Source organism: Thyridium curvatum, assembly GCF_004353045.1.
Source record: "Thyridium curvatum strain D216 chromosome Unknown NODE_4_length_842636_cov_84.159710, whole genome shotgun sequence".
In the NCBI taxonomy this organism is placed as follows: Eukaryota; Fungi; Ascomycota; class Sordariomycetes; order Thyridiales; family Thyridiaceae; genus Thyridium; species Thyridium curvatum.
This window is the reverse complement of record NW_022156759.1, coordinates 241,533-264,978: the sequence shown is the minus strand read 5'-3', so window position 1 is coordinate 264,978 and position 23,446 is coordinate 241,533. Positions and strand designations below refer to the sequence as shown.

Genomic DNA, 23,446 nt, shown 5'->3' with positions numbered 1-23,446 from the left:
AACTACATAGCTAGACTCCAAACAAGCATACCGAGAACGACACCAGTGGGAGCCTCGCGTCGAGGGACCAGACTGAAACATCGATTTGAGTACATGTACCTGCCGAATCAGCTGCCAGACCCCGACTCTCGTCGATCCACCTGTCAAATCGTCAGCGATCGGCGCGGGATATTCCCTTTCAGCAGACCTACTTATACGCAGCGAGCGCAGCGAGAGAAAATAGAACATCTTAGCACGGAGCCTGGCCAGACTCTTTGGGGGGGGATCTGGGAACAGCGCGGGGGGGGGGGGAGGCTTTTTGAGAAGGATGATCCTATTTTTATTGGCGGGCGACGATCAAACCTCCTCAGCCCCCCAGCCTCATGCTGCACAAGAGTGGCTTTTAGACGCTGCAAGCGCAAAAGGGGACACGCGATGGGTAGTGATCCGAAAATACATCTCACTCGTCGCTACGCGCGCCAGATGCCCGTAGTGCTGAACCCGAGGACGGCCATACGGGCGAGCATCTGGCAGATGGAAGGGACACCCAATGGCGGGAAACTTCCTTTGTAGTGTCCAGGTAATAATGATCACGGTACTCGAGGCAAAACAGGCACATGTGAACAATCAACATATCACCCAATGCGTACTGGTTTTCAAGAATCTCTCTCTCTTCATTTCGGCCCCCCTCCTTCACGGCCCAGCCGGCCGGTCGACTAATGTAGCTGCCTATCACTGGGCTGTCGCCCAAGTCAACGTACTCTCCCTGCCGCTCTGCCGCAACTAATCATCATCAAAAGAAACAAAATGTCCACGCGCAGCTGGGCAGATCTTCTCTCCTTTCCCCTCTCCTCCTCGCAGACTCCCCCGCATCTTCCCCCCCTCCTCTTCTTCATCTGCTTCATACAAATTATACAATACGCGCCAAAAAAGAAGCTTTTTGGTATCATGTTGGAGGAAGAAGAAAAAAACCGGCGAGCGAGTGATGGTTTTGCGCTTGAGTATCAGAAAAAAAAATCTTGGACAAGAAAAGAGTTGAAAAAGAAGATTTGAGACAGGGAAGAATGAGAAAAAGAGAGAGAAAACACGAAAGAGGAAAGGCTCTGCGAGGCTTCGGGCAGTACCCGGCAAAGATGGTCTAGCATGTACAAGAAGATGCATCGCAAAAGGACGGAAAAAGTGGTGTAAGAAATAGCCGAGGCAGTGATAGTGGCCCCGTCTTTAGATCTTGGTCGAGGGTTGGTGTTGTTGTGTGTATGTGCATATTCTGGTGGTATCTCAGGGTGAGAGAGAGGATCTTGCCGGAAGCCTTGGTTGTCGAAAAAGGTCTTGCTTTTTCCATGGCGAGCACTGGGCTCTTTGCAAGGGAGGGTGTGACTGATTTGTCTAATCGGCCTCTCGTGGTACATGCGCCGGGGTATCAAGGTTTGTCATCATTAGGTTGAATCCGTCGTCATGAAACCGAAAAAAGGAGGCCTTCCAGAGCTGCTGTTCAAAGCCCCGGGTTATATGTCAAGGTTGGTTCAAGGAGTGTATGGAAGTATAACAATGCTGTGGCGCGTTGCGCATCTGTCTTTTCTCGTAGGGTCATGACATCGAGTCAATCATGGGTGTAGGGTTCTCTTCTTCACGCTTCCGTTCAAATGCGCGTCTGATCTCCTAGGTTCAACCAGCTCATGTCAGAGGACGTGGCGGCCATGGCAAGCTGGGGCTGTCGGCTGACACCCGAGGGAGCGGCCGGCTTGGCGTTGTTAGAGGCAGACGCCGGCGCCAGCGGAGTAGTGAAGCTGTTTCCACTATACGCGCTGCTAGGCGCCCGTTCCGTGCCCCACGGCTTCGAGTCCGTAACGGACGTCGGGTCCCAGGCCTCGTGGACACTGGCGGGTATGCCGCTCGAGTACGCCGACAAGCTCGAGACCCCGCTGCTGGGCCGCTCAATGTGGCCGCGCATTCCGTCCATGGCCAGAGCACCGGGATCATATCGGGAGATGGTTGGCGAGCCCGAGTTCACGCGACTGAACTGCGGCTTCGCCTCCGGCATCACAGGCGGGATCTGCAGCGGCGGGACCGTGGCAGAGTCCTGGGTGATGCGATGCTGGTTCGAGTACTGACTGCTCTCGTCGCTGAGCACCGTGGAGTGCTTCGATGCGCTGTTAGCGTTCCCGTTCCCATTGCCGAATCCAAGTATATTTAGGGCGCTGCCGCCGGACCAGTAGCGGTTCCAGCCGGAAGACCGTCTTGTGCCATCCTGAGGGTCAGCCCGGTTGGCGGCAGGACGAGGCTGGGCCACGTCCGCGCCAAACACAACCCCTCTCTCTTCCCTGGGCGCGGACCGCGTTGGCGAGGTAGTATAGTTTTGCTCGGCCATTTGCGGGATAGGCTTGCTGATAGTGCTCTTGAACGCCTTGTTGAAGATGCTGCTCGTTGAGCTGCGCTTCGATTCCTTGCTGTTGTTTCTCCCCAGGCCGCTCTTGTTCTGGTTGACGTTGTTCATGAGGATGGCCATGGACGAGAACGAGTTCTCAGAGCCCTGCTGCTGGTGCCCGCCCCGATACGTGCCGCGTGGACCCGGAGGGTGGATGTCATTTGCAAAGCCAAATCCGTCCTTCTCGCCCGAAGAGGCGCCGCTTGAACGGCGGTTGTGTCCGGCAGCAGCAAAGTTCTGCCTCTTTGCGCGTCGCCTCCGGATGCAGATGTAGATGATGAGAAGAATCGCGCCGAGACCACCAATTGATCCAAGAACGATGCCGAGCATCGTGTTCGCCGACATCATACCGCTTGTTGAAGCCGCAGCGACGGGAGCAACGGTCTCTGATGCCGTCGGGGTCGGGGTAGCAGAAGTGGATGCGGGAACGGTTGAAGATGAGGTCAAAAGAGCAGAGGTCGTCGTTGAAGAGGCCGAGGAGCTGGTGGAGGTCGTAGAAGATGAGCTGGACGAGATCGACTGCGCGAAGACTTTCTGATCCGCGAGTTCAGCCGAGGCGTTCTGCCAGCTGTTTGTGCGAGCGTCAAACATGCACAGAATATCCTCGGGGTTTCCGCCAGCAGCGACTACCAGACCACTGGAGTCTTGGGCCAGGGCAAAGTTGCTCCTAGTCGCCGTCGGGGCGAGGGTCGCGTTATACTTCGGCCAGTCGCCTGAAGTGAGAGACTTGGCTTGCCTCCTCGAGTTTCGCCGGCTCCTGTGTCGGCTCTCCTTGTCCTCCGATCTTGCTACGATAATTCCTGAGTTGTGGACGGGAAGACCCTTTCCATCGATCAAGACACTTCTCGTAACCTGGTTGGGTGATACGCTCATGTCAAAGGTCAAGAGGTGTTTCGAGTTGTCATCGCCCGTCATCACGACGGACTTCATGACGCTGACGTCTTTAGCCAGCGGTGCCGCCAATGTGGCACCCGACTCAATCCATCCGCTGCCCGAATCGAAGAGCATGAGCCGCTTCTCGGCACTCCCGCCAACCAGGACGACCTGTGAAGCCGTCCAGGGGAGCAACATGGGGTTCAGCGCGGGGAGAGGTGCATTCGCCGGCATTGGCACCGACCAAGTACCGTACGGAGCTGACGCAGAGACGGTAAAGGTCTGTGATGAAGCGCCCGGAGCTCCGCCCTGGACGCCGGCGTAGACCACGATACTGTTCGTATTGGTCAGATATGCCGCTCCGTGCCCGAGCCTTCCCTGCAAGTCGTTGGTCGAAGGCTTTATGCTCTCCCATTTCTTAGTCGAGTAGGTAAACTTCTGAAGGCCCTTGTAGTCAGGGCTAGCTCCAGTACCGCCGACGACCCAGAACCCAGCCTGGTCTGCGTTGGTCGAACCGACACAGGCACCTCCCTTCACCGGCTCACCGGTCGCGAGTTGTGTCCAGTTGGCGCCTGGCACCAGCTCCAGAGACTGAAGGACTCCCGCGGAGAATGTGTAAAGGGTATTTTGAAAAATGACCGAACAAATGTTGTCCAGAGGGACAACGGGCTTCGGGAGAGACATGGCGTCTATTGAGCGTCTGTCGTGGTCGTGATCCAGTCCGGGTCGAGGATGTTCAGAGTTGGGAATACCTCCACCTCAGGAGTGAGGATGTCGTCGATTGACTGAAAGCGAGTATCACTGCGACAGCATGTCGATCCAACCAAGCTGTCGTGCGGTTCTCGGAAGTGCGTCTGCTGAAAAAGGGGGGTTCGTTCGCTCGTCTGTGCCGGAGACAGTGCAAGACCTGTTGCCGCGATTGCTTGCCGACGCTGCAGAAAGACGAGTAAATGGCAATCCGGAGTCGAAGAGAAGGGACAGGCGAGCGGTTTGTCGTCGTCGTCGTGGTCGTCGGCACCCGCGCCCGTGGTGCTGTCTGCCGAGTGCAAATGCAAGAGGAAGAGCTACTCGGATAGCAAGCAAGGTGAGAAAGGGTGAGGACCGGCCCCTTGTCGAGCAAGCAGGAATGATCTACAGAACAAACTTTTTGCTGTTTGTCCAACAACAGCAGAAAACGTTTCCGTGGCTCGGAATGATAGGTAGATCCCCAAGGAGGGAGGGTGGTGGAGGAGGGAGGAAAAGGAAACAACAGCCCTGATCTCCTGACGGGCTTGGTGTCGCAGGTCCGGGGTTGGTGCAGCGGAGCCCAACACTGAGTGGTTCGCTCTGTGCTTTGGCTAATCTCTTTGAGCGTGTCGTGAGCCCCAATGATCCCCTGTCGAGTTTAATAGGGTGGATGATATAGGGGGGGTCCCCTCGTGGGACGACAAGCCGGGGTTGGTTTGTTGTTGCTGGAAGGAAGTACTTGTAGCGTCCTGATGCAAGAACGTCAAGCACACGGGATCATTCCTGCAAGAAGATACTCCGTATGGAGGAGCAGGGTCGAGAGAATCTAGGATCTAGAAGAGGCGAGAGAGGCAAAGGGAGAAACCGAGAGAGCGCGCGAGAAGGAGGAGTGGAAAGACCAACGCCGGGGTAGGTACACTGCCACGGACAAAGAGAGGCACACACACATGCACAGGTACGCGAGGCCGTCTGCAAAAGTAACTACATGCACAACCATTGACCCATGGCCTCCCGCAAGAAGACGAGAGGAACGAGGACAACGGCGGCGGGCGAGCGAGCGAGGCGCAACACGGCGGATGAGACTTGTTGGAGAGGCACAGCTGCTCACTCTCGTCCGAGCCAAACGGTTCCACGAGGGAAAGGGTGGTTACAGGGGTGCGGGAAGACGGGCACAGGCGACCAGGGACAGGGATGGGACAGACAAGGATAGCCACAGGGTTCTCCCAGCGAATGGCAGCCCCCAATGCCTCCAGGTAGGGGACGCTATTTCCCACGTCCAGGTATCTTCGTGCCGCCAGGATACGAGAAGAATGGGCGGCAGCGCACTCAGATTGGCGTGTCGGGCGGGGTACCTGCCCCGTGGAATGGTACCTTGCCAGGGGTTGGCCAGGATTGGACGGTGGCTGGGTGGATGCACGCTGCACCTTCTGCTCACTTCCAGTCAGAAGGAAAAAGGAAAAGGGGGTGAGTGGGGCGCGTCTCAGGCACAAGGACATCTCGCAACCCGCTGCAGACCAATCGAACCCGTGCACAAAGCCGCACAAAGGTCAGCCATAACGCCCACGAGAATACAAGAGAAATTACATGGACGGATGTCCGCGTTCCTCGACGGCTCGGCTTGATTCTGGTTGATATTGCTCTTGCGGCGCTCAGCTGGAGGGGAACAGGACTGAAGAACGGGCGGGACGATGCCAATGCGGTGCCACCGCGCAGGGCATCATCGCAGCATCCTGAGTGTCCTTTTTGGGGATAACTAGTTTTCAGGCTTGGTGCAAGCGTCTGTCCAAGGATTTTTCACTCTCCTTGCCCCGCGGTCGTAACTGGGGCTGGGAAGGTACTGGTTCGTCGGCATGGGACCTGTGGCATGGTCTGGCAATGGCATCAAGCACGATTCCCCAGCTCATATAAAAAGGCCGGGGGGAGATGCTATGCGATACGACACCCTGCCCCGGGCAAAAAAGAAAAAAAAACAAGAATGTGTTATCACGCCTTCGACGACGCTTGCCAGCCAGCGCGTCACCGCGTAATAGAAGTGATGGCAAGAACACGCTACTCGAGTTGATTCCCATACCAGCAAGCCTCTGAACCCAAACCCAGTACTGGCATTGGAATGCTGTCAGGAGACTCAACGCTCCAGAATCGCGAGCTTGTTTCTCCTGCTAAATCCGCCCAGCACTTGGGACATAGCGCCCCGCAAAGAAAGGACTCCCCACTGTTTTGCGCTGTCCGGGGTGGTAGGTAGGTGCCTTCAAAGGCAAGAAGGGTTAGCTCCGCCGCAATGGGCCCTGTCCTCTCTGCCTGAAACGCGCCATGGTCAACCCCCCTGGACTAGCGCGCTGTGCCTGGACCACCGAGAAGCGACCCTCTTGGGCTCGCTCCTTGGCTCCCCATTCGCCGGCTCACCTGTCAAGTGTCTCTGTTTGTTCCCTCCGATCGTCGTGCCTGTGGTTGTGTGTTCTTTTGGGCACTTGTTGAGCTGCAACCAGTTGTATCGCGCGCCTGCAGGTAAGGGATATCACTGGCTCACCGCCGGCGCTTCGCACCTGTGATGTCAGTGAGGCCAGATGCCCGATCCGTCCAGCTAGGTATCGTGAAAAGCAATTAGACAGACTTTAGAAAACCGAGATGGAAAAGATTCTCTCATGCCTTGCATCCACCTGGCGATCGTCATCGGTCCTAGCGGCTAGGGCCTGGCTGGCTTGCCGGGCCGAGATGCTGCCCCTCCAGAACACGACAAAGATTGCGATCACCACCACAGAGTTCCGCTTTACACGAGACCTGCCAATCTTGTTATTCACGGCCAGGACCTTTTCTGGGGAATAGCGATGACGTCGTGTCACATTTTTCACATGGCTATTGATGATGATTTCCATTTCACAGACTACACCGCGGTTCTTTCTCACTTCCTACTTGTGGAGAGAGATGGTTTATTTCCGGCCTTATGTACAACCTCCACGGTCTTTGCAAAAGCCCTATCAAGGGGTGAATTCGACCCTCTTCCTTAAAGATACCTAGCTACCTAAGCTACTCTAGAGTCTCGCCGCCGGAAGCAAGGCGTAAAGCAAAGTTCACTTTTAGTTTGTTCTAGCTGGACCACGTTACCCATCCCTGGCTCGGTGGAAACAGCCCGGCCCATCCAAGGTGAGCCGTCAAGTGTTTTGGGCTTGAAACGGGGTTGCTATAATTGTTCTATCAAGATTTGTTTGTCGTTTTGAGCTGTCAGGACTCGATGGTGTGTGTGTTCACGACAGGGATAGCCTCTCTCTCGTCATCCTGCAGACGTACGGAGTGTTTTCTAGTGTTGGTCCAGGCTTGTGTCAGGACTCTGAAAATAGCAACTCAGGGTATAACAATCTCCTTCGTCACCGCCTCTGTCAAGCAATCCTCAGAACGAGTAAAGAAACAGGTAGCTTACTCAGTCTACGCCGCAGTATTACCAGAACCCTGGGAATCTATGAATGGCCATCACGTCACGACAGCAAACCGCGTAAAGCGATTAGAATAAAATGTACAGCAGTCTCGGGGTATTGGATATCGGGGCTCTATTTTGAGAACATTTGTGTTGGCGTCTCGCCTACACACCACTCCTCAGCTATTCTTTGCAGAAAAGCCCCGATTGTGAGATGCAAGATATCCCGCCTGCAAGCCACCCCCCCAGAAAGGGCTGTGTGATTTGCAGATGGGATGACTGGCTGAGGATGCTTCTTTCAGATGAACAAGATGAGATGGGATGAAGAGAATATTTGATGTCCATGGATGGTGGTGGGGGGGCCGATCGGTGCGTGTAAGCGCCGGGCTGTCAAAGTGACCCGTCTCGTCCAGCCCTTCGGAGGAGGATCCCAAAGAAGGGCTCGGCGGTTCCCATTCACACGTGAAAGCTGACCGGGCACTTGGGGCTGCCTGGCCAGCTGGTACCGGGAATGGAGTGAGGCCCACGATGCTGAAATCCCCTGGCCAGGGCCGATGGGGAAGCGCGCGGCATTCGATGAGCAAGTGCCGATGGAGAAGGGAAGAGATCATCTTGGATCGTCTTCCTGTCAACCTTAGCGCTCTCAGCCTCGCAGGGCCAGTCATGCATCGATCTACGGTCGAAGATCTTGTCACATTAAAGTTGGGGATTGGCCGTTGAGCCTAGAGTCAACACTGCCCAATGTCGTTGACATCAAAGAGTCGTTGACATCAAAAGAGGGATATCTCCCATCAGCTATTCACAGAGCAAGCGCCGTCAGTTCAGCATGTGCTCTGCAGCTCACGACAACACAAAATCACGCAATGGCTCGCTCCGGATTTTATCTTTGCTTAGACACAAGTCCTGTGTTTTGGTTTGTTTTATTATCAGCGGCTGGAAGCTGTGGCCTTGCCAACATCTAATCCCGCGCTGATCCGTCCCGAGTTTCCCTTCCCTTCTCTCTAATAATTATATTTCGTAACCCGCTTCCACTTCTCTTGAGAAGCCAAAACGCTGAGCTTGATCAATCTCAAATTGGTATAAGCATCCTTCCGGAACCCTTGAACAAACTGCAAAAAAGCAGGTCAAGTCACGATGACAATCCCCTCCCAACTCCCGCTAGATGCCGAAATGCAAGACTCGTAGCCGTCAAATTGAATTCCTGTGCCGATGTTTCTTGACAATACCACACTTTCCGCCGTCCACAGACAACCAGCGAATGTGCCTGGATGTCCTCCTCCTGCTGAAGCTGCTCGCTCCCTAAGCTGTCGCCATAAAGACCTCTGGTCCGAGATTTGGCTGTAAAGAAAAAGTTAGTTAGAAGGGTGTATTCGATGTTTAGAAGATGCCAAGACAGTTTAGAACTGGACTTACTCTAATCTCGGCGAATTTAGCCAGTGCCTTTGTGAAGTCCCATCCTACTTCGTTCAGACACATCTCCGAGTATTGTGGGTTCATGTTGGTTTGTTTGGATAGCTCGGCAACCATCTGCTGTTTCTGCTCCATCTCGCTTGAAGTCGGAGTGGCTTGCGGCACCGGGCTGTGTGCTCTCAGCGAGAGGAGGTCGCTGACAACACGGATGGGACTCTGGCCAGGGGCACCAGGGCCGAGGACGAAAGTTCGTGTGAAACTTCGCTTGCCTGTCTTCCCACTCGATGGGTCGATTTCTTCGAATTCGCCGTGCAAAGAGATGATCAGGCCGTCGACACCCATCGGGCTATTGCCGGAAGGGTCGGGAATGCCAGAGAGCGGGTGGCAGTCGACAATGTATTTGCCGAACTCGGTCTTCAGGTCGGGATGCTTAGTGACCGGGAGTGTTTTCCACATCTCGCTGATCATTTTCGCACCTCGCACAAGACGCTGTACACGAGCAGCGGTGTGGGTGATTTTTGTGAGGTTGCGAGAATATCTCAAGTAGGCGGCCCAAGGTAGGACTGCTTCACCCTGATTCCGAGGCGTATGGGTTGTAACGCTGAGGGAGAAGGTGCTGGTCTCATCGTAGCAGAATGATGCCAGCTGCGTTCGGTCAGAGTCATACATTGGAATGAACTGCGTCAAGAACGCCTCTGCAATGCCACTTTGATCGCGGAAATCGGCACCATGTTGTGGTAATGGAGACGGACGCGAGGCAGCCTTGGCAGCTTCCATAGCAGCGATTTGTTCGGGTGTTCGGACTTGAACGTTGCTCAGGGTTGTCAACTTCGGGAACCACTCGAGCACCTCGGCTTGGTGGTTGGGCTCGGCGACTTGAATAGGGTTCTCGTTGAGAAGAAGCGTTTCGAGGTCGCGGAACTGTCCACGCCAGCGACCGAGACTCTTCAGAGAGTTGAACTGGTTTCCGCTTAGGTCGAGGTGTTTCAGATCTGGGAATGTCTCTGCCAGAGCGAATACCTGGCCCACCCAGTCGATGCTGTTGTTCGCGAGGCTAACGCTCTCGACTGCTTCACGCTTTGCCTTTGCTGTGGGGAAGGTCTCATCGCAGATAGCCATGAGCACCTTGAAGGTCTTCTCGGCTCTCTCCTTGTCCTCAAGATAACCCATGCCGATGAGAATGGGATCTTGTCCAAGGGCGGAGAGATCAAGGAGTTTCCTCTCGATATTGTACCGCTGACCCAGAACTTGCTGTAGTTGGGCCTTGCGCTCCTTGGTGTCTGCTGAAAGACCTGGTTTGGACTTCATTTCTCGATTCCAGTGAGAGGGCCAGCCGCCATCGACCTCACCGATGATGAGCGTCGATCCGGCGAACTGAAAGTTGTTCACTTTGATGATTTCGTCGGCGTCCTGTTCGTTGATCATGATGAAGAGAGTAAAGTCACGGTCGAGGTGTGACTGCATGTAAGTTAGCAAGGCTGTGGTGACCTTGATTCAGAATGGCGGGACCTTTGCGGGACAACGGGATAACCAGGAGCGGCTGTAGGTGAGGTGATTTGTCTCTCGTTTGCTTGCTGAAAGGCTTGATAACGAGTGCGGACCTTTTGACTTCGCTTCGGACTTTCCCGCATCCTTGGTGGATGGGATTTTGCATACATACCTTTACGATTGTGACTTTTCGCCCGCCGATATGAGATGCCTTTTTCTCCAAGAATTCCAGTGCCGACCGTTCTCCTCGGTCGGAGTTGTTGGCGGCCTTGCTCTTGTCTAGCCCGAGGACTTTGAAAACCTTTCTGACCGGCACTTTCTTCTTTGGTAGGTCGGATATACGCGCGGCGAGGTCGGAACCGGCGCCACCAAGATGCCTGACAATCTTCTGTTCGGCTGCGGCGACGGCCTTCTGCCGTGTTGTCCTCGGGCCTGATCGTCCACGACCAGTGGCTGACTTCTTGTTGTCGCCGTTGGGCGCGGGAACGGCTCCCATCGTCAGGTCGCCATCTCTATCGATTCGACTCGGTCCAGATCGACGTTTCGAGATTCCTGCGCCCTTGGTGTTGGCAGTACCGCGGGTAGTGCTTCTAGTATTTCTGCTCTGGGTGGTTGTGGGGTTGCGCGGGCCGGTGGGAGGAGCCATATCGGCTGGCGAGGGCCAAGGCGCAGAGAGATCGTGGAGGGCGAAAGGGAAGAGAGAGAGTTGTTCGAATGAAGGCTCTCCGAATGAAGGTTGTCCAACGCTCGAGATCGTGTCAGAGATGATCGTGTTGAGGTAGTAACGCGAATGAGAAGCTCGTAGCCTTTGGAATGTGACGTGCCGGATGCGCTGTCAAGGGCAAGGGGAGGAAAAGTTAAAGATGGAGTGATGAAAGGAGCCGAGGACTTGAGGAGTGCGCTTCGAAGAATGCGCTACGTAGAAATCCGGCACGCAATACACTCTGCACCCGTGTCCTTTTTCTAGTCGGCCGACGAGGATGTGAGAGAGGGAGAATAAAGAATCTCTACTGTTTGCGGCAGATCAACAAATTAAGGCTACAAAGGGCCCGAAGACAAAGCAATGACGAGCATTGTTTAGCATTGGTTGCCCCACTTCGCACCGACCAGGATTTGACAGAAGCCAAGGCAGCCACGAGGGGGTGCCTGATTCATGACTAATCCGGATGCCTGAGTCACCAAATCCATAGTTAGGCTGCCACAATCATGTGAGCTGGTGACGGAGCGGCGCCAGCTGCGCGTCCCTCGCGCCCAAGACGCGTTAAGTGGATTGCCCAATGAGATGGACTATCATCAACCCGACTTTATGAGACGGACAACGACGCTCCTACTCGCACTGGCCCTGACGGCGAGCATAAGAACTGCCGAGCATCGCCATTGAACCAGCTATGTGACCAACACGCCTCACCAGAAGTCCCGCAGATCATGGAGGACGACGACTATGGATGCGATCTCGCGGATGAGGACCTGATGCTGGCACTGGATCATCCTGCACCTGAAAGGGTACCGCCAGTGTTGAGCTCGGCTAGATCCATGCAGACAAAGGCTACTTCCCTAGTAGCCCAGAGCCGTCGAACCCCCAAAACCAATGCTACACGGCCAGCTTCTCGAACGATTGACTTGGATGAACTGCCGTCCGATGCATTTGACAGCTCGCCAGCACCACGGCCGGCAACCGTGAACAATCTACCTCGGTCTACTAGTGGCACTTTGAGATCAGGGACGCAGCAGGCCTTCCGTCAAACCACGCTCTGGGGACAGACTATCAGAGATGAGGAGCCGACCCCATCACAGCTCAATAGCAACAGGGTCTTTCGAGCCGACCTGCCACCGGAAGCGCCCTCGCACCATGCTCTTGATCACGAAGCCTTGAAGACCTGGGTCTACCCAACTAATCTTGGCCCAACACGAGACTACCAGTTCAGCATCGTCAAAAATGGGTTGTTCAACAACACTCTGGTCGCACTGCCCACAGGTCTAGGAAAGACCTTCATCGCAGCCACGATAATGCTGAATTACTACCGCTGGACGAAGGACGCAAAGATTGTTTTCGTAGCGCCTACCAAGCCGCTTGCTGCCCAGCAAGTCGAGGCTTGCTTGAACGTTGCGGGTATTCCCAGATCGCAGGCGACGTTGCTCACCGGAGAAACGGCACCCGCCCTGCGCGAAGACGAATGGGCGAGCCGGAGATTGTTCTTTATGACCCCGCAGACACTTCAGAACGACCTGGGACGAGGATATGCGGACCCAAAGTCTATCGTGCTTCTCGTCATCGACGAAGCTCATCGCGCAACGGGCGATTACGCCTACGTCAAAGTGATAGAGTTCATCCGAAGATTCTCGAAAAGCTTCCGCGTGCTCGCCCTGACTGCCACACCCGGATCAACGGTCGAGGGAGTCCAGGATATCATTGACAATCTTGGCATTTCCCATGTGGAGATTCGGACCGAGGAGTCCATCGACATCCGTCAATACGTCCACTCGCGGCAGTTAGAGCGTGTCGTTCTGGAGCCATCGGATGATATACTTCACATCCGCGACCTCTTTTCAAAAGCACTGAAGCCAATCGTGGACAAGCTCAGCCAGCAGAACATCTACTGGGGTCGTGATCCTATGGCCATGACCACGTACGGTCTTATGAAGACCCGTGCCGACTGGATGAACCGAGCTGGTAGGAACATGAATCAGGGCATGAAGTTCATGATCATGTCGATCTTCGCCATACTCCAGAGCCTGGCGCACTCCATCAAGCTCCTGAATTTCCACGGCATCAAACCCTTTTTCGACAACCTCGTTGAATTCAGGAGCTCCACAGAAGAGAAAGGCGAGAAAGGTTCGAAATACAAACGCCAGCTGATCAAGGACCCCAACTTCCAAGAGATGATGGACACTGTCGAGAAATGGCTGCGTATCGACGGGTTCGTCAGCCACCCGAAAGTCACGTATCTCTGTGACCACCTCCTGAACCACTTCATGGACGCCGGCGAAGGGTCAAACACCAGGGCGATTGTCTTCAGCGAGTTTCGAGACAGCGCAGAAGAGATCGTCAAGACATTAAATAAGCACAAACCTCTCATCAGTGCGTCGATCTTCGTTGGTCAGGCGGATTCGAAACGCAGCGAAGGTATGAAACAGAAGCAACAGATCGAGACTATTGAAAGGTTCCGTAACGGGAGCTTCAATGTCCTTGTCGCAACTTCCATCGGTGAAGAGGGTCTCGACATTGGACAGGTCGACCTCATCGTCTGCTACGATGCTTCGGCATCTCCGATCCGTATGCTGCAGCGCATGGGCCGTACGGGAAGAAAACGGGCAGGCAACATCATCTTACTGCTGATGAAAGGAAAAGAGGAGGACAAGTTTGCAGAGGCACAGGACAACTACGCTCAAATGCAAAAATACATCTCGGACGGCAGTCGATTTACCTTCCGCCATGATCTGTCCTCAAGGATCGTGCCTAGGGACGCACGGCCGGAGGTCGATCAGAGGTTTGTCGAGATTCCGATCGAGAACACGCAGACTTCAGAATTACCGGAGCCGAGGAGATCCGGCGCGCGAGCAAAGAAGAAAAAGGCGTCGGCAAAGAAGTTCCACATGCCGGATGGGGTAGAGACGGGATTCATGAAGGCTTCCAGTTTCGGCCGTCCTGCTCCTGCTGCTGCTGCTGCTGCTGCTGCTGCTGCTGCTGCTGCTCGCGCTGCAAGAGCCAAAACCCCCGAGCCGGTTGAGACCGACTTTATCGTCGACAAGCCAGCGCTGTCGTCGGTGTTGCTCGACAGTGTGCAGACAGACGCGCTCAACAGACTCTACAGAGACCTCCCCTTCAGGTCCTCTGATCACGAAGAGATTGGGCCCCCTAACATGGCGGCACACCCAAAGATGCAACGCACACTGAGAGCGACGGTGAAATTGAAGCATGGAGCGTACACGCGACGATGCGTCAAGTTGTTCAAACTGCTCGGAGCGCCGCATGCTCTCTCGCCACGGTACTCCCGGACGCCGGTCAAGGAAGACGCAAGCGGGTACAGAGCACTACCTGTACCTCGATTTGCGGATGCGTCAGATGATCCTTCCGATAACGGGGGTGATCATTCCGCAGAGCCGACGTCTTCTTCCAGAAAGAGACGCAGGACATACTCCATCTCACCATCAAGAGATGGGCACTCAGAAGACGAGGACGAGGATCACGAAGGTACGATAGTACCCACAACCACCACCGCGAAACCAGCAAAGGCAAGAGGCCGGCCCAAGCAAACCAGGCCCAAACAACGACCCGCTCAAAAACGCGTCCGCAACCCCTTCATCGAAGGCGACGACGACGATGACGACGACGACGACGACGAAGAAGAAGAAGAAGAAGAGGACGAAGACGAAGCCAGCGACAACCCAGCCGCAACACCCGACCTACCCGCCCCCCGCGGCCGCGGCCGACCTCGCGGGGCCACCAACAGAGGCGGCGCGATCACCAGAGGCAGAGGCAGAGGCAGGGGCAGGGGCAGGGGTCGAGGGCGCGGCGGCCGCGGCGGCGGCCGGTCCGCCGCAGACGACTTCGAGGAGCGCGCGGGCGACGACTGCATGCGCACGAGCGACAACTACGAGAGCGACGGCTCCGACAGCGGCGCCGACCTGCTCGACTTCATCGCCGACGACAGCGCGAGCGTCGAGATGATGATGACCAGCAGCCGCATCGCCACGTCGCCGCCGCCCTCCTCTTCCCTGCCGTCGCTGCCTAGTAATCGCCACCATCATCCACATCCGAGGAAGAAGGCTAAAGTGGGCGCGGGTTCGGCGGTGGTGGATGAGGAAGAGGAGGAGGAGGAGGAGGGTAGGTACTACGTGCCTCTGCGCCTTACGCAGACGCAGGAGAGCGACGATGACATGCCCGACATCAGCGAGCTTGTCGGGAGGACGAGCAGTAATCGGGCCGCTCAGACTGACGAAGAGGAAGAGGAGGTCCGCGCTCGACCGGGGAGGCAAAAGAGGCGAACTGCTGTACTCTCCGATTCCGATAGTGATTAAGGCGGAAGAACTACGAATGGCGCATGACATGACAATGTAACTCTAGGGGGTTGATTACGCAGGGTTGGCATAAAATGGGCAGAGCACGAGGATCACAGTGAGCTGGAAATGTCTATAGTATCGGACGAGTAATGACAAGCGTATTGTACAGAACAAAGTAGTATTTGACAATTCAAGTCATCGACCCATCTCGGTGAAGATCATGAGGCAATTCAGGCGTCCGATCACCTCCACCTGATGCCATCGGAACGAACTATGCAAACTTACCTAACCCCACGCGAATCCCATGCAGGCAGAGACTCTACACGAGATTCTCTCACGACATCCACTAACAGATCCCCCGTATCTATGATGGTTCATGCACGTCAGCACACATACGTGTTGTCCACCTCTGACCGAGCGAGCGATCCCGAGAAGCAAAGACAAAAAAAGCAGAGAGAAAAACACCCTTCAGAAACCCCATTTCTAAGCATAACCATCCCCACCGCCTCCCGCGTCCCCAACTAAACTTCACCAGCCCCGGCAAGCATATGACGATGCAGGCGTTTGGTGTAGGCCAAGGTGGGTTGGGTCTCAACGACGAGAAGCAGCACGAAGGGCCGGGCAGGAACAAGGAGGAGGAGGGGAAGAATCCCCCCCGCCCTTCAAGCCCCGACTCCGGGCCGGAGACAGTCTCAGACGGCTCTTCCTATTAAGATGTTGCAGGAGGGTTGCAAGTTTAATCTCATCATACGGGTGTGTTTGTTGTCCACTTGGGTGTTGGCACGGAAGGAATGGTGAAGGAGAAACAGAGTCCATGCTCGGCCAAAGCAAGAGATAGCATGGAAAATCCGGGTAACATGGAGACGGGGACGTGTAAGATGCACAGGAAAGAGAAAGGCAAAAGAACTTCATGACATACCGTGATATGGGTGACGAGAAGGGTGTCAGGGAGTTAACTCCCAATGGGGACGGATCAGCAGTTGCTGTAGACGCCCTTCACAGGCAGGAGCAGACACCCGACGCCAGCTAGGTCCGAGAAAAAACAACAAGAAAGGGCATTAGGCAACAGCATACGAAACCCCACTCGAGGAGGGACAACCCCTCCAAGGGCACCGCGAAAAGGGTATCCGATCTCTTCGTGCGATGAGTGATGGAGGATTGAGAGATGGGAGACTTTGCAGTCGAGAATTTTTGCACGTTGACAAACTAAAAACTCCCAAGGGCGGAAGGCGGACGGGCCGCGGCTGAGGAGCCCCACCCCACAGCACGCCTCCCCAGTCGCTGCTTCCCTGTCACGCCTGAAGACTTGCTGTCAATGGATCAATCAATTGGGTCTCCCCCACCCTACACCTGCACACTTCCACGAAACTCGCATGTTCATTAGGCAGCCATCCGTTGTCAACCGGGGCAATCACGTCTGCACGAGTGGATGAGGACGTGCAAGGTTTCAGTGTTCTTGCGCTTCATGAAGAGAATGAGCAAACGGGTGTTGAGACTGACTGTAGTGAATACGCCAAAATCTATTGTCGTGTCGGCGTGTTATCTAACTAATGTGGTGACCGAGTATGCCTCTTGCATGGATTGATATCGTCGACACAGCACGAGATGACACGATGCAAGGTGGTTTGTTATATAATGCTCAATTCATTTTGCACATGAGAGAGGACTGTGTCTACCGATTCCCACGTCTTCAGTATTATCCAAAGGTTCCTTCCTGAAATTCTTCCTCGAGCTCATCAATCTGAAGCCAAATTCAACGTTGCATCCTGGTTCCAGCAGACGAACGGCAGAGAGCAAAAGTCGTAAAGAGCAGTGAAAAGATCCGTGTGAACTGAGACAGAGAATGAAAAGGTTTCACAATCTGAAGATGCAACGTCCCGGTGTTCATGACCGACCATGTCCATCTGACTGCCAATCCTGGCTTGTTTCATCCCATCAAACCCGTTCCAGCTTCAGACCGATAGAAATCATCCCATTGTATTTCTCATCAAAATTGTATCATAAAATCATGACCAGCTCAGGCTTGTCTGTTCTAACAGGTGTGAAGCTTCTTAATGATGCTGAGGGAAGTTGTTGTAGTCCGACTGCCAGTCCATGGAGAGCAGGGTCTGCGACGTGGGCTGAGAATAGCCCGCAGCCATGCTGGGGATCTCATCAAAAAGCCCGTCGTAGTTGGTCGTCTTGCTCAGATCAGTGGCTGGGAAGAGGATGAAATCACCATTGTTGCCAGTCGAAGGGAACTCGTCGAACCCCTCGTCCACATCGGCCATGGACGCAGGTGTGAAAAGCATAGCATTACCCTGGCCAGTGGGTGAGATGTGAGGGGCAGGCTGCGGCTGGCAGAGCTCAGCCGCCGAGAAAGCGGCGAAATCCTGAGCCATGGCTTTGGTGTAAATATTGTTGGAAGTGGTGGGGAGCTGCGCGTGAGCAGCATAGATGTCTTCATACAACGTAAAATCGCCGCCCATATCATAAGCCGAACTATGGTCCAGGCTCGACTCAGTCGAAGGGGTAGCGTTGTCAATGGGCGAGTAGTCAAGGTGAATGTCCTGCGGCAAGTTGAGCGCGCCAAATGCATCGTCAGGAATGTACGTGGGGAAGTCGAGGTTCCCATAGAGCGGCATGAACGCGTTGTCTTGTGGAGGAGTGTTGACACCGCTGGGATCGCTGATGGGGGTAGGGATGTTTTGAAGCTGAGGGGTGGGCAGCGAAGCAGTGGTGCTGCCAGCACGAGCCTTTCCGTTGGTCTTGGTGCGGACATACTGCCAACCGTGGGCCTTCTCCATATGCTGCTTGCAGTTCGATTCACGCTTCGACTTGTACGGGCAAGGCTTGAAATGGCACTCGTACATGGGCGGGTTGGCCGAGTGCTTGTCGTTGAGATGGCGGTCACGCTCTTTCTCGGTGGGCCAGCCGTACTCGTGGTACTTGCAGGCAGAGACTGGGCACTTCCAGGGACGAGAGTGAGTCTTCTCGTGCTTGGTCAGGTCGCAGGGACGCTTGAACTCTTTGTTGCAACCAGGCTCGCGGCACTGCTTGGGGGCGTACTCCTCAGGAGGAGCGTTCTTCTTGCGGCGGGCCATGGAGCGCATGATCTCCTCCTCATCCGCGAGCTCCTCGCTGGCAGAGCGTTTGAAGCGGATGGCGCCCTTGATGTCTTCCTCGAGCTCGACAACCTTGCCGGTGGCCAGCGAGATCGCCTTGCCGTCTTTCATGCGGACAAGCTCGGCAGGGCGGCCGTTGACGGTGATGCCGCCGTGGAGCTTGATCTCATCAATGCTGGAGGAAGGCAGCGAGTTAGTGATCAACGTTTCCGTATCAAGCAGCACAATTGGGTTCAAGGCATACCCGGAAACATCCATCTTTTCGTCCTTGTCGGTTTGCTTGGTCTTCTCGTCAGCGAGCTGTTGGGCGTATTGGCGGATCTGATCAACCAGGTCGATAAAGTAGCCGTTGGTGTAAGGGAGGTCGTTGGGGCGAGTCTGCTCGCGGTCGCTCAGATATTCCACAGTAGCCTGGATGCAGCGGATCGAGGTGATGCAGAATTCGAGATACAGCTCGGCAACCTTGGTCCTCTCCTTTGAACACAACATCCTATAAGTATCTCCCCGAACGCCTTTGTCTTTCTCGAGTTCACTTACAGGAGCGATTAGTAGTAGGGTCTTCTCAAGATCCCGCAAGCAGACGATCTCCTTGCTGTGGATCTTGCGGGGGCACTCCAGAAGGAGCGGGTGGAAGTCCTTGAGCGATGGCTTCGATAGCAGAGGCTTCAGCGTGTGCTCATAGATCCGGTTCGTAGCGCGAGGGCTGAGGCCTGGAAGCTGCTCGGCTTCAGCGGCGGCCGACCGGGTGATGGCAGAAGACTTGATGGAGGTGGTCTTCTCTTTCTTGTTGGCACCGCGCTTCTCAGATGTCGAGGCGACCGAGGTGCCGAGGCCACTGTCGGACTCGTGGTATCGTGCAGGGCGGCGAGTGTTTTCACGCGGACGCAGGACGCGCCGCTCAGAGTCATTGTCCTTGGCCATGGTGACGGCGTGGTCAAGGAAGCCTCTCGGGACCGGCAGGCTCTCGTCTCGGAATACTTTAATCGACGACGACGAGCCGTTGGATCCGGAAAGGGTCTTATCAAAGTCGCTTAGGGTCAATGCAGCACGACGACGGTGAGCATCAACGACATCATCCAGACTGGTCTGGGAACGACGAGGGAGTGGTGGAGGTCTGAATGGGAGAGAGATCTCTGAAGAAGGGCTGGAAGGAGGAGAATGAAAAGTAGCACCCTTCCTGAGGACCATCTTGGTCTTAAGGGTCAACCCATTGGCAGCCGCAGTGCCGGAACGAGTCACCGGGGTCCGTCGAGGATTGGAGGACATGTTGGCTCCAGACATTGTGGGGGTGGGATCGAACAGTCCTGTATATGATATGGTCGATGGATGAAGAGGCCTGTGGAGTAGCCGTGGTCAGTCCTGGTTCATGCATTCATAAGGCTGGACCGGAGGGTGTGTGAGTCACAGGCGTAGCTGTTCACACACCGAATGCAGAATAGTGTCTCAAGATGTCTGATAGTGACGACACAGGAGCAAATCAGATTGGACAATGGTGTGGCGGGAGGAGGAAAAGGAGGCGGCAGAGGGAAGAGAGACGACGGCCGGGAAGACGAGAGAGAAACGGGGGAGGAGTGGAGAGCCAAAGCGGCGACGAGTTTGAAAGTGTCCTTACCAGTCAGTCCAGTCAGTCCTAGTTTAAAGAGGACCGTCGGTCAAGATTACGCGTGTGACCAACGCGGAAGGACTCGGGAAGTCCTGAGGTTTATGATGGCTGATGATGATGCTCGGCAAAGCAGGCCGATGAAAGCTTTGGGCGCAACGGCGATGAATCAAACACAGAACAATAGGATACAACGCAAATGGCGATGGAAATTCCCTAGATGGAAGAGCAGGGAAGCATGACAATGGTGGTGCGGTGGGTGTCGTGATGGGTGATATACAGGCGCAGAAGGTCGAGGAACGGACGAGGAGCGGGGGCTGCGTTTCCCTGGTCTCTTGTCCGTGCGAGCCGGTCTCAGGTCGTGCCAGGACTGGGTACAGAAATTGTCGTCCGGGGGAGCGGCCTCAGGAGCGAAAAAAGACGAAAGGGACAGATGGCAAGGAGGACAAAACGACGAGGAGAGGAGGAGAGATGGGTTGAAGGAGAGCGGATGATGTTGAAGAGAAGGGCCAGCGAGCGGGAGCGATGACATTTGGTTGTTGGTTGGAAAGTGGTTGCCTAAAATCGGTCCCAAAGGGGATTAGCCCGCTGCTACGCCTCACCCACCAGGGCCCTCCAGGGATCCTCAGGACTTGACAGTGGGTCCTCAGTAGCAATTGGAGTTTCCCCCCCGGCCATCCAGTGCCTCCCTCGTCCGCCCACTGCCTCTCTCGCTCCAGTTCTTCTCGTCTAAAAAGGGTCGCCGGCGTGATTCACAGCCTCGCTGAGCTGTGCTTGCTTGGTGTGACTAGACTGTATTGATGGATTGGGTTATGATGTGAGGTTTTTTTTCCTCCCTCCCTTCTTGTTGCTATTTTCTTTTCTCCTTCTACTTTCTGGATCGAGATCAATGCATCACTCGATCACTCGAGACGCTGATCAATGGATGGATTCCTGTGGTTACGGAATAGAGTGATGACCCAGGTTTGGGTTTGTCAGACGGCCTCCCTCCATGCTCACCGTCACGGGGGTTTGTCATCCATTCTCAGTGGGAGTGTGGGCGCGCGAGAGGAAACCACCGCCAGACATAAAGTGGGCTGGACACTAAAATTGGCACTAGGAAGGACGCGGTACAGTGTGTGTAACCTGAGAACCGCTTCAGGTCCGACTTCCGTCCCCGACGGAGCAAACTTGCAGTTCATGCTCGGTCTTTTCTTGCACTGGCCCCGCCCGCCTGGGACACTCTTTGGCCCGCCCCTGTCAACTCAACCCGATGCTTCAATGTTCTTTCCAATCCTCCCCCTTCAATACCCCCCCACAACTTGTCTCTCATTTACCCGCCGGTCTGAAAACGTGTCGTCCGTGTCCCGTTTCTTGAGCTGACGGACTGCATTGCGTCGCCTGTGCAAGCACTGAAACCCGTTTCGTCGAAGGCAGACGTGTTTGCTCGATTCTCATTTGACCTCGTTCCGATTACATATATGCATATTTAACGTATTCGTCACCCGCCCGTGATGCTCTTGATCGGAACCGAAGGCCCTGGTCCGCCCTTTCCAGTCGAGATCTGTTCAGGGAAGGCGTCGTCCCAATCCTGGTAATCAATTCACTCTACGGGAGACAGGCCTTGGTTCGGGTCCTGCGATCATGCCACAATAGGACCCAAGCCTTGTGATAGCGGTCTGTCTGATGGGCCAGTGAACTTGGCCCAAATCAGCGAGTATTCCCGAGGGACATGCTTGTCAGTTGTTCACTGCAGCCAATTCCTGCTTATCCTCGCACATCGATCAATCAGCCTCACCCGGCCGCAGCCATGACCACCGTTTAAATGAGGTTTGGGTGGCTGAGCGCTGCGACCAGACAAGATGGCCAATGGGTGAACAGGGGTCGTGTACCCATTTCTTGACGTTTTCCCCCCCAAAGCCAATGTTACCCTGGAATTGAATTCTGCCCGCCGACGCATCTGGGCGGCCTAGCATTCTGCCGGTTCAAGCGTTGGGAATCCCAAATGTATCAACCGAGAGTTAAACGTCTGCTCAATACGGGCCACGCGAAGTGCTCTGACTGGCCAGGGGTGTGTGTCACGCTCTCGCAAGCGAATGCGAATAGAGACCATTCACTGGTGCTCGCCCATCTGCCGACGCTGCCGTGTGGTGGATTACGAATTGGCCCCCAACAGCACTTACACGGAGCCGCTAGACGGATACCCCGGCAGGCAAGCCGTCCACGGCCGTCGCAGAAGTCACCGGTTATCGCTGTTGACGATGCACTTCCACCTTCTTCCTTGCCTTTCGTCACTTGGCAATCAATACGCGCCCTTGTTTCCTGTACGTTTGCGTGGCTCGAATCGTCAGTCGCAATCGTGTTCTTCGTCCTGCACGGGGGGGTCATCTGTGCTGAATTCTCGGTATCGGATTGTGTGACCGCTCAGGGAGGGAGCCCCGATTCCCCCTCCGTTCCCCGTCCGGGTTTCTCGTGTCACTAGTCACATTACCCTGCCCTGTCGTGCATGCATCTGGCTTGCAGATTCGGCGAGATACCTCGCTCAACATGATTGGCTTCGTGTTTCATCATGTTCATTTCGCATGATGACAGAGTGCTGTCCCAGCCACATCCACCAGGGTGAAGGCATAGGTAACACAGAAGGACTTCTCCACTCATAGGGCTGGTTTCTTGCCCAGCGTCCGTCCATGGATCCTGTCGGCTGATTTGACTGGATCTGCAGGCGCAGGAGGATCTTGGGCCCTGCTTCTTGCCCCCCCTTTTCCATTCAGGACTTGCAAGGTTTGACGGCGGTCAGGCCAGTCAAGGACTTTGCAGCCCGTGTGGTTGATCTTGGGACACCACTCTTCCAGACAAAGGTTTTCCATCCATGAAATGACGTCCGAGATTGAATCAGGACACGTTGGACACTGGCGCGTTCGATTGCGACGATGCCGCACCGGACATGCTAGAGCTAGTGCTGTTCCCTCCTGGCAGGCCCGCCACCAACCCCACTCTCCCCGAACTTGGCTCGTTGCTTAAACCCCAGTGCCAATCAAGACGCAGAGAATCGAGCAGCCTACGGAGGAGCACAAGGGGCGGCGGCCCAGCACGAGGCCCGCCGGACGCCTCTCTGCGCTGGCCAATCTGGATCTGACGACCGGCAGCTGAAGAAATGTCAGTGCCTGGATTAAGAACAGATAAGGTGAGATGACGGAATCAATCAGGTTCTTTGATACTCCCCCAGAAGAAATCAGGGTGCCTGAAACAAGGCAAAAGCAAAAAAACGGTTGGATACACGAGTCTAGCAACTTGTCGTACCTGATCCTCTCGAGTCGCCCCATGGTCCAGAAACGGGAGGTGCCTATCTTAGGTACTTTAGGTCTGGACAAACCGGAGTGGGTTGGCCACGCCATTGGTGAAGGAGTCGAGCCCGCTCGCTCGCTCACTCGCTCCTAAGAGTCTGCATGCAT

At 55.1% G+C, this 23,446-nt stretch overlaps 4 protein-coding genes across 4 annotated transcripts; 1 reads left to right on the top strand and 3 right to left on the bottom strand.

Moving 5' to 3' along the window:
- Nucleotides 1-1,618: 1,618 nt before the first annotated feature.
- On the bottom strand, nt 1,619-3,961 carry E0L32_001026 (uncharacterized protein; the record flags this gene model as incomplete). Its single annotated transcript, XM_031132907.1, has 1 exon — nt 1,619-3,961. One exon carries the CDS (start codon nt 3,959-3,961, stop codon nt 1,619-1,621), a length of 2,343 nt encoding a protein of 780 aa, XP_030992919.1.
- Nucleotides 3,962-8,711: 4,750 nt separating this feature from the next.
- On the bottom strand, nt 8,712-10,956 carry E0L32_001025 (uncharacterized protein; the record flags this gene model as incomplete). The annotated part of the gene is made up of 3 exons (XM_031132896.1): nt 8,712-8,750; nt 8,826-10,280; nt 10,483-10,956. The coding sequence occupies 3 exons, from the start codon at nt 10,954-10,956 to the stop codon at nt 8,712-8,714; spliced, it is 1,968 nt and encodes a 655-aa protein (XP_030992918.1).
- Nucleotides 10,957-11,735: 779 nt separating this feature from the next.
- On the top strand, nt 11,736-15,329 carry E0L32_001024 (uncharacterized protein; the record flags this gene model as incomplete). Its single annotated transcript, XM_031132885.1, has 1 exon — nt 11,736-15,329. The coding sequence occupies one exon, from the start codon at nt 11,736-11,738 to the stop codon at nt 15,327-15,329; it is 3,594 nt and encodes a 1,197-aa protein (XP_030992917.1).
- Nucleotides 15,330-17,362: 2,033 nt separating this feature from the next.
- E0L32_001023 (uncharacterized protein) lies at nt 17,363-19,696 on the bottom strand (the record flags this gene model as incomplete). Its single annotated transcript, XM_031132874.1, has 1 exon — nt 17,363-19,696. One exon carries the CDS (start codon nt 19,694-19,696, stop codon nt 17,363-17,365), a length of 2,334 nt encoding a protein of 777 aa, XP_030992916.1.
- Between the last annotated feature and the right edge of the window lie 3,750 nt (nt 19,697-23,446).